The 10,240-nt window shown below is 42.1% G+C and overlaps 1 protein-coding gene across 1 annotated transcript; it reads left to right on the forward strand.

Annotated features, from left to right (window-relative positions):
• Window positions 1-1,628: 1,628 nt before the first annotated feature.
• DEPDC7 (DEP domain containing 7) lies at window positions 1,629-8,458 on the forward strand (the record flags this gene model as incomplete). Its single annotated transcript, XM_010155220.1, has 8 exons — window positions 1,629-2,016; window positions 3,991-4,121; window positions 5,132-5,321; window positions 6,058-6,272; window positions 7,300-7,442; window positions 7,640-7,765; window positions 7,866-7,944; window positions 8,130-8,458. Coding segments are annotated over 8 exons (1,487 nt in total), but the record flags the coding sequence as incomplete, so codon positions are not given.
• Between the last annotated feature and the right edge of the window lie 1,782 nt (window positions 8,459-10,240).

Below are 10,240 nucleotides of genomic sequence, written 5' to 3' on the forward strand. Positions count from 1 at the left end.
GGTGCTGGGCTTGGGGGGTTTTCTGGGGGTTTTCTTCTTCTGAACAGGCCGGTCAGCTGTCAACACGTCGGGTTGGCAGGAAACTCTGTGTTTTGTTTGTTCTGCCTACGGGAAGGTGTCAGCAGGTTGAAGTATCAGCAAGCGTGTGCTTTGCCTGTTGTGGACTTCTAAAGCTTTGGGAACTGGAGGTTCTGGAAGCTTTCCACCGGGTCTGGTTCAGTGCCTTGCATTCAAAAGGGTTTTTTCCCCTGATACCAATCTTTTCAGGGGGCACGTGTCTGATAATGGCTCTGAAGATAACCATTGCTGTCCTCTATAACCATATTGGTGCGTTCAGATGCTATTGCGTTCCCTGCTCTTTTGGGGTTTTTACAATCTTTACAGCCCTCCTTAACTTTCCCCTGTCCCCCACTTCACCTGCCAACTTGCTAATTTCCAGGCTCTTAGTAGATGTAGATCAGCTGGAAATTCTGGTGCCTAAAATTGGAATACAGTTCCCTAATGCCACTTCAGACTGAACAGAAAAAATACTTCCAGCATCTCTCTGGAAAACCTTCATGGTAATATGTTTCAGAATGAGTTGCATGGGTTTTTTGTTTTAATATTTTATTTTTTTTTAAACACTGCATCACTCTGTTAATTCATTTGGTTTGAGGTCTGTCATAACCCCAGATGGCTTTTTGCAGGATTGCTGCCAACTCTTCATTCTGTGTTTTGTCCTTCAGCTCTTGATTTCTTTCCTCTTCTTCTGCTTTCTGTTTTAATAAATTATTCATCTGATTTACTGAGAAACATGCGTTCTGATTCTAGCCTCTCTGGTGGCTCCAACCCTTCCCAGTGAGGTGCCACCTGCAAACCCTATAAATAAATGCTGTGTTTTTAAGGCCTTGTGGAGGCCGAGTCTAGCCTCTGGTCAAACAGCTGCTTGCATGCTATTCTTAATCAGGTTGGTGAATGAGTAATAGTTTTAGTGGTTTTACTGGGGGAGGGAAGACCGGTTGGCTCAAGGAAATGACACTGAGTACACAGAGCTTTAATCTCAGCTGGAGTTGTGGTGGTAGAAGGCTGTTCTGTGGGCTGAGTGTGAGTGAGTGGTGTCTCAAGAGAATCCTTGATGTTGTTAGTGATATGCCAAGCACTGATAGTAGATAGCTTGTGTGTATGCACAGTCCTGTAGGAAACAAGGCTCTGAGTGATTCTTCATCCCGGCTTCCCCCTTCCCCTGCCCAGCTGTGCAGTGTTGTCAGTGTTCTAGAGGAGCTGGGGAGTTACATACAGCTAGCTTTTGGTTGTGAGAACGTGAGTGAAGGAGAAGGTTCTGCAAGCGTAACCATTAGGTGATGGAGGAGCAGGCAAAAGGATAGTTTCAAAGGGACAGGTTGAAAAAGCTGGAAGCTGCAGGTTGCAGAGCTTCAGGCTGCTGTAAGGGGAGCAACCGCCAGAGAGAAGCACCGGGACAGTGCAGGCAGACTGGCTAAGGCAGCAGCAAAATGCTAATATGTGACCAGCCCAAGCCAAATGGGACATCTCAAGTCTTGACGAGATTCGTGAAAGTTGGTAGCCAGGGGAGGTGCAGTTCTCCTCTAATTGCAGCATGAATTCCATCTTTGTGCTTTCCCTCTTCTTAGGCTTTAGCTTGATGCAGAAACCATTTGGAGCAACGTATGTCTGGAGCAGCATTATCAACACGCTTCAAACTCAAGTGGAAGTGAAAAAGCGTCGCCAGAACTTGAAGTGCTACCACGACTGTTTTATCGGTTCAGATGCGGTGGACGTTGTCTTTGCCCACCTTCTACAGAACAAGTATTTCGGGGAGGTTGATATTTCTCGTGCTAAAATAGTGCGCGTATGTCAAGCGCTGATGGATTACAAAGTATTTGAGGCTGTTTCAACTAGGGTCTTTGGAAAAGACAAACGATCTGTGTTTGAGGACAGTAGCAGTAGCCTCTACAGATTCACAAATGCCTCAAACCAAATGGACCTTGATAAAGATTTCCAGCAGTGTACACCACAAAGGTTAGTATGTGGAACGTGACAATAAGAAGCCTTTTACAACAGGAAAATGTTATGTGTTCTGGGGGAGAGAAGGGAAAACAGTTGGACAATTACAGGACCTGGGGGGAACCTATGCAGAGATTTGTGGATTGCAGATGAGGTAGGAAACAGCAGTTTGAAGTCAGTAAATCATTTAGCCTGTGTAGTTACTGGTTTTCTGTGTCTGTTACCTCATCACCTTGGGGGAGGTGGGTAGCAGGATAGACATGAAGTGCCTTACAGATACTGGTCTGTTGGGCTCTAAACCAATATAACGAACTGGAATTCAGCTGCATCAGGCTAATGTAACAGAACGGTCTTAGGTCACACTGCACCTAGCTCTGGCAAAAGCCAGTAATCCATCCACTTTTTAAGGAAAAAAACCAGATAAAAATTGCTTTGTTATTTTGTTGTCTTAGCTTCACTACACTTCGAATTGAGCTTTTTGAAATGTTTCCAGCTGTTTCTTTGTGTGTGTGTGTGACTTGTCCCTAGGCTAGGGGTTAGGCTGTTATGCTGTTACGCTATTGCGTGCCATCATAGAAGCAGAGAAGTGTGATTGTCAGGTTTTGTTTCCCCGTCTCTTTAGGAATGGGCAAAGAAAACCCTGGTACTGACTAAGCCATCACAAAGCAGAACACACTGCTGTGTAAATGACACTTTGCCAAATAACTTCCCTTAAGCAGTTTTGGTCAAGTGTTCATCTCTGAACATACTCCAACGTATTGTTACGACAGACTACGTTCATGTAGTTATTGCAGTGGTTTTAGTAACACTCACTTTTGAAAACTGTGTAAAGTGTGGACCTAAAAAGAAAATGCCTTATGTGATTGTGTTTATGAGAGTAGCAAATGTGAACTTCAGTGCATCAACCCCCCCCCGATCAGAAAATTCTAGAAGTAGAGATTAAAATTGGGTAGTTCCTTAGGCCTGCTTCTCCCACGTCTTCCTTCCCTCCTCCCCCTCTGACAAGCTCTTGTTCTGTGCTAAAGCAAACTGTCCCAAGCCTTTATTTGGAAAGGGTAGAATACAAACCACTCAAATGTGATATTTAAAAATATATTAATCGCAAGGGTTGTTAAAGCGAGACTTAGACTATATTGGATAAACAGTTGTGAAATAAGGCTATTTATGTTCTGTTAGTGTAGAATGAAGGTGTTTTTCTTTTGGGTGTGGCACAGATCCCTTGGGTTGCTTTTCCTTGTTTAGTGGAAAGAACAATCTATTGATACATACAGCTTGTCACATCCATAGCAAAGATAGTGGGCATTTGGCAGTGCCCTAGAACAAAGAAGCTATAGAAGTTGAAATTAAACAAGTATGCTTGGAGGAATAGTAATTTTTTGGCTGGAGCTGTTATGCTATCTGCTCAATAGCACGTGGAAGCAGTTATGAGAAACACCAGCTAACACAGAAATGGGTGACAGGTTTGTGGAGGCTGTGAGCAACCTGCCTAACTTCAGGAATGGTGTTGCTACGGATTAACCACCTAGTTTTTTTTCAAGACCAGCTTTTAGTTTTTCTCCTCGCTTCACCATCAGGAATAATGCCTTTCAACTCAGGAGGTTTGGAGGAGGGAATTTTGTTTGGGTGTGGGTGGTTGGGTTTTTGTTTTGGTGGCTTTTTTTAAATAACTTCCCCTCCTTAACTATTTCCTCCTCATAGATTTTCTCTGTGGTAATTGAGGTAGCTTGCTGATGCCGGCTGTTCCAAGTTCCAAGAGGAACTATGCACTTGTTGTTGCATGCAATTAATTCTTTTTGGTATCCCACATTCTCCTGGGCGACTTGGACAGAGAAAGTGTCTGGAGAGGGAGAGGAAGATGATGTGAATATTTATATAAAGAAAACAGGTTTTTAATCATGTAGCAGATCTACATGGATACCTGTCCATGATATGTTTGGTTGTCCATATATATGGATATAAATATCTATATAAACTGGTTCTTAATCTCAGACATGAGAAGAGCATGTCCTTTCACTCTACTCCTGTCAAACTGGAAAGCTTGGAGGATCTCTGGGAAAACCTGAGTTTAAAGCCTGCAAATACTGCTCAAGTAAACATCTCTGATAGTTTGTCCCGTCGAGGTAAGCCAAATAACATTGTCTTGTGGGAGAAGGAAGCTAATGGCAGGACTGGGAAGGCTTATGCCTGTCAGACTGGGAAGGGAGTAAACTGACTCTTGTAGTATTTTGTTTTGAACACCATGTCGTAACAAAGGCAAATGACATGTGCTGCAGGCTTGCTTTTTACCTTTTTATTTCACAGGCTGGTTTGGGTTGGAAGGGACCTTAAAGACCATCCAGTTCCAACCCCCCTGCCATGGGCAGGGACACCTTCCACTAGACCAGGTTGCTCCAAGCCTCATCCAGCCTGGCCTTGAAAAATTCATCACAGAGGACCCTTTATTTCTAGCTGAAATAAATCAGAGTTGAATACTGTGGGGAAGAATACACCATTGTGTAGAGCTTGACTTGCATTAGGAATGCCCTTCATAATATTCAATTATCTGCATTACTTCCGTGCGTAATTTAATCATGGCCAGCAGCCTGCTGTTAGCTAAACCTTATCCCTGGCTTCCAAACTGTCTGCAGTGTGCGGCGCTCCTTCAGTATGGCGTGGAACTGTTCCTCACGATTCATGTCTTCTTGCTCAGACTAAACTATGACCTAATGTGTTTTTTCCTTTGGCTAAAAATGCAAATGCATTCTAGAAACTCTTAAAACTTGAGCCAGACCATAACTGTGGAAGCTGTGACAAGGATAGTGTCACTGTTACGCGCTTTTTTTAATCCCTTATCTAGAACAAAGGCGGTTTGTAAATTGGAGCACAAAGAATGTAAGGCACTTCAGACTTACCCAAAAAGCAGTTCTCCAGACACTTGTACTGAACTAAACAAATGGCTAATTCTTTCCTTTTGCGGTGATAAAATGCACTTAAAGCTGGTACGGGCCACACTCTCTGCCTCTGTAAATCTTTATTTTTGGTAAAATTAATCTGTTAAATTAGGTCTGCTGGGAGAAGGGGAGTTGTCTTTTTCCTAATCTTGTTTTGCACGTGTTGAATCTGTGTGCTTTGTGTGTTTCACCCTTCCCAGTTATTAACGAAGTATGGCAAGAACAAACAATTGCTCGTCTGCTGCAGCTCATAGACCTTCCTCTCCTTGAGTCTTTACTTAAGCACCAAGAGATCAGACCTCAGCTTCCACAGCCAAGCAAGGGAACTGGCTATGTCATCACAAGTAACTACCTGGACAGAGAGATTCTCAAGGCTTTCAGTGACTCACAGTGAGTATTCATGGTTCACCTCCACAGGCTTTAAAAACTTCCTGCTTTCATAGGAATGTGAAGCATGGCTGATCTTTGGGTAGAAATGTAGTAGTCTCCAGTACTGCAGAACAGATGTGAGTGGGCACTTTTCTCTCTGTGACACTTGGCTGGCTTAGTTGGTAGATACCAGTAGCTGAGACAACTTGTGCTGAACACTGGAAGAGTTTTTGAGTGTGGTAATAGCGTTCAGAGGGAAAATTGTTTGCTGCATGGAGGGAAGAACAGAGCTATCATTTGGAATTTTTCTTTCCTTTATATTATTTGCAAGGGAGTAGTTTAGTTTCTCCTACTATGTTAAAAAAAGTCAAGAACACTGAGCCTGAAACTGTTAAAAGCATAGTCTGAAAAACTTGCACCAATCTGAATCAGATCAAGGTTCAGGTTTCTGTTTATTCAGCAATAATTATGTCCTTGTCTAACAATAAAGGACATGATTAACTTTAGGTTTAACTGCTCGTGACTGTTTACCTGTGTGGGTTACTAATTCTTCATCTTGATTAAATACATAACAAAGAGGTATATGGCTGTGATCTACCTTGAGTGTCAGGAGTGTGTGCCAGTTTCTGATGTTGAAGTGTCATGTATTTAAGTACTCCCGTGCAGTGAGAAACCACTTTGCTGTGAAAAACAATGCAACCAGCTCTGAAAGGCATCAGTAAGTAATGCTAAGAAGTTAAACCACTCTGTCTTTTAGGACAGATGAATGGCTCTCGGCAGCAATAGATTGCTTGGAATATCTTCCAGATCATATGGTGGTAGATATTAGCAGGAACTTGCCTGATCAACCAGATAAAGCAGATACCTGGAAACTACTGCTGTTTGAAAATATCGGTAGATACTACGGCCAAAAAAAGGACCCGCTGTTAAGCCATGCATCTGAAATTCATTCAGGAATCGCAGAACTACTAGGTAAGTAAAATATAAAGCTGTATTCCTAAGCTTATGTGAGATATGGTACTGACAGACTGGATATTTACTACAGCAGCCAAGCTTAAAGGTTGACTTCTGCAAGTTGGGTTTTTTTAATTTCTAGTCATGAAGACTGCTTTGGAATAAAGAGAAACTGTGATCCTGACTATGTGCAGTTCTCCAGTCTGTGTTCAGTTCTGTGCAGAATGGCTGTGAAACTGGAGTGCTCTAATCTGGTAGTAATTGGTATCCATGGAAATTAAATGTCCATTGGAATTTAAGTAGAAATGTTTCCTAATATTAACTACTTAGGCCACAAGACCTAAATTTAAAGCTGTGTGGATTCTTTGTATTCCATTCACAAGTTTCCTCCTGTGTGCAACATGTGCATTTCTTAAATTTTATGTTTAGTCAGTATTTCAGAAACCTTTTGTTGTCTCAGTTATCAAGTAACATCTCATCCCTACTCTCCTTATTGTTCATCCTTCTCTGCCTTGATTATTGTTGTTCCATGTTGGTGGGAATATTTTTTGCATTTGCTTCTCCCTACATGATAAAGGGAGGATACTAGTACGACCTACTTCATTTAAATCATTCACAGGTCTAAAAAGGGTGTTCTGCCTAGTAAGCAGACTCTCTACAGGATGGCTTGTAACTAATTCATCAAGCTAGCCCGCTTACCTAGGACATACTCCTCATTTCTTGGTAGATCCACAAGAGGTCATTAGTTTTCTAAACAGAACCATTTTCCTTTTTCAGTATTTCACAGTCCATTCCAGATGGTTGAACTGTAATTGAGCTTAACTGAAAGGGAGCTTTCCTAAATGTCAGCCTGAAAGCCTGGGTGGGGGCTGGGCTCCGCTTATATGCAAACAGCTCTCCTCAGCCTGTGAGAAACTTGGGAGAATGAATTGCTTGGACCAGTTTTGTTTAGGGAGATAAACTTCTCTTCAGTGGTTAGTTTAGGTGCTTTATTGTAACCTTTATTTAAACAAAGGTATCTATTGCCCTGTTTATCTCTCCCCAGTGAATGGGAAGATGGAGCAATCTTTAGAAGCTGTTCAGCTCTATTTGAAACTTCTAGACAGCCAAGTCAGGGAGGAGTTCAGGAGGCTACTGTACTTCATGGCTGTGGCAGCACATACTTCTGAGCTCAAGCTGCAGGAGGAGGTAAGTGTGCCTACCGAACTCTTACATGTTGCTTTATACTTACGGAAATCTAGAGGTCCCAGATACTGTCAGAAACACATTTGTAGCTGAAATATGTGACTACAGGAGAAGCAAGGACTCCAGAAGAACAAAGGCAATGCCCTTAAAGGGGAACACTAATTATCATCTTCTGATCATTATTTCACATTATCCTTTAGAGTGACAACAGGATGGTTGTGAAAAGAACATTTTCTAAAGCTATTATCAACAATAAAACCTTGTCCAGAGGGAAAACTGACCTCCTGATCTTGTTCCTTGTAGATCACCAAAAAGATGTGTTAAAGGTAAGTGCTAGAAAATGACACTGGTTTTGTTACCTTGTGTACTTACACAGAATTGCCTTTTTCTAAGCTGCTGTTTGATGGTCTTCTCTTTCTGTTCAAGATCCCAGGGACGCTGCATAAGATGGTCAGCAATAAACTGGTGGCTTTGCAGAAAGGCCAAGACCCTAGTAAGATACCAGGTAACAGCTTAAACTGAACTCTTTATTCTTGTCCTTGACCCAGACAAGGAAGAGAAGGGCCTGAGATGATGCAAAAAGAGTTGCTGTAACAATGACTAATTTGACTCTTAAGGAGGATGAGTCTGTACAGTCTCCACGGTGGTTGGCTGTGGTGTTGACTATCAATGTCTCCTGTTGCCTTTTAGGCTATACCTTTTGCCAAACACTTGATGAAAGAGAGTATCGCTCCAATACAGAGAAGACCACAAAAGATGAGCTGTTATCTCTGTTGAAAGCTATTGATGAAGATTCAAAGCTCACTGACAAAGAGCGAAAGAAACTGCTAGGTCAGTTTCACAGTAGTAACCCGAGTATTTTTATGCAGTATTTTGGAGACAGAGTTACTAATCTCTGTGTGTGACTTTAAATATAGATTACTGGTTATACTCTAGCATTGAAAACACTAATATATTTGTAAATCTTTTGTATTCATGTATCTAATAAAGTTATTTTGTGGAAATGGATGGAATTTCTGTATTTATTACCCAAGTCAAGGGTAGCCAAGTTTAACCTGTACTCAGAGTGTAGCTTTGCTCATGTTTCATTGCTGTAGGGCCAAAATAATGTCCTCTCTTCCTCTCCTAAAGCTAAGTCTACTGGCTCCCTTTACTCAAAAGTAATCAAAATTACTGGGGTGGGGAATGCCTCTTCACGAATGAGATCTCTCCGCTGCCTTTTGCCCCAGCGCTGAATTTTATGCTAGATATTTTTGCTAACTGCCCTTGCATGCTGTGACTCCACCACGTAGCACTGATCTCTGACTTGCTCCATAATGGGCACAGCTGAATAACATCTGCTTCATGTTCCACAGCTTTTCTTGGGGCTTGCCAGCTGTCTGTACTGTGCACGCATATGACAGATTGCTCTACTGTTTTAAGCTAAAATGACACCATATTGAGGAATTGACAGGGAAGATGATGTGTTTTTCCCCCCACTGAATCCTGCTCTGTACCCTGAACTCCCCCTGAATCCCCTGGGATGGTAAAGATATTCTGGATTTTCGAGTCAGTGTGGCTTTGGTTGCCAGAGAACATGCTATTTATGGCTCATTACCTTCATCCCCGCAGTGTTTTGCTCTGTCTGTAGGTTTTGACTGATGTCAGCAGCTGTAATTAGAAAAGAGCTGAAACAAATGAAAGGCCTTTGGGGTTTCTTATGACTCTATTTTCTGTCTAGTCCACAGTGGAAACCCTAAGCTGTGTGGCACAGGCAACTGCACACAGGGTAATGTATAGCTGACAGAGACCTCATTTTGACTCTTGTGGAGTTATATTTGGGGTGATGCCAGCAAAAGTTCATTAGGGTTACTGTTGCAAGAAATAACAAATTTTGTTCAATATACAGTGTTGATAGAGCTCTGTTCTCTTCTGTTGGGGGGAAAAAAGCTACTCTAATTAGGATCAAAGGTAATTTAATCATGAAAACAAAGTGGTAATAAGCGTTACACACCTATGTGGTGAGCTGTTGTTAAGCAATCCTATTTGAGATGGCTCTTCCGTCATTAGTGCTGTCTTGCCTCTGGTTACTGCTTCTCCAGAGAATTTCTCTGGAAGCGAGATGGTGACTGGGCGAGCAAGAAGGCGACGTGTTGCTGTGTTCTGAGGGGGCGCAGGAGAGATTTGTTCTAATCAGAAAGGACTTCTAACAGATAATCAGTTCTTGAAAGTCATGTGGCAGATCTACATGGATACCTGTCCATGATATGTTTGGTTGTCCATATATATGGATATAAGTATCTATATAAACTGTTTCTTAATCTCAGACATGAGAAGAGCATGTCCTTTCACTCTACTCCTGTCAAACCGGAAAGCTTGGAGGATCTCTGGGAAAACTTGAGTTTAAAGCCTGCAAATACTGCTCAAGTAAACATCTCTGATAGTTTGTCCCGTCGAGGTAAGCCAAATAACATTGTCTTGTGGGAGAAGGAAGCTAATGGCAGGACTGGGAAGGGAGTAAACTGACTCTTGTAGTATTTTGTTTTGAACACCACATCATGGTGTTCAAATGGTATGGAGGGAAGTGCACCCGTTTTTAGTAATTCTTTATAGTTCTTAGTTTTAACTGAAAGCTTTTGATTATAAAATCACTTTCTTGGAGTAAGTGGCTTAACCCACACTTTACAATGTGGCTGTGGAAAGGCCGTTTCTTGCTCTCAGAAGTGTATTTATTGCCAGTGTAGCTCCTGAGTCTGTGTGCTCGCATTCTGTGTGTCTGGGCTGAGGGCACTGCCGAGAGGCTGAGGTTTCTATCCTGCAGA

This window comes from Eurypyga helias, unplaced genomic scaffold (assembly GCF_000690775.1).
Source record: "Eurypyga helias isolate BGI_N326 unplaced genomic scaffold, ASM69077v1 scaffold7967, whole genome shotgun sequence".
In the NCBI taxonomy this organism is placed as follows: Eukaryota; Metazoa; Chordata; class Aves; order Eurypygiformes; family Eurypygidae; genus Eurypyga; species Eurypyga helias.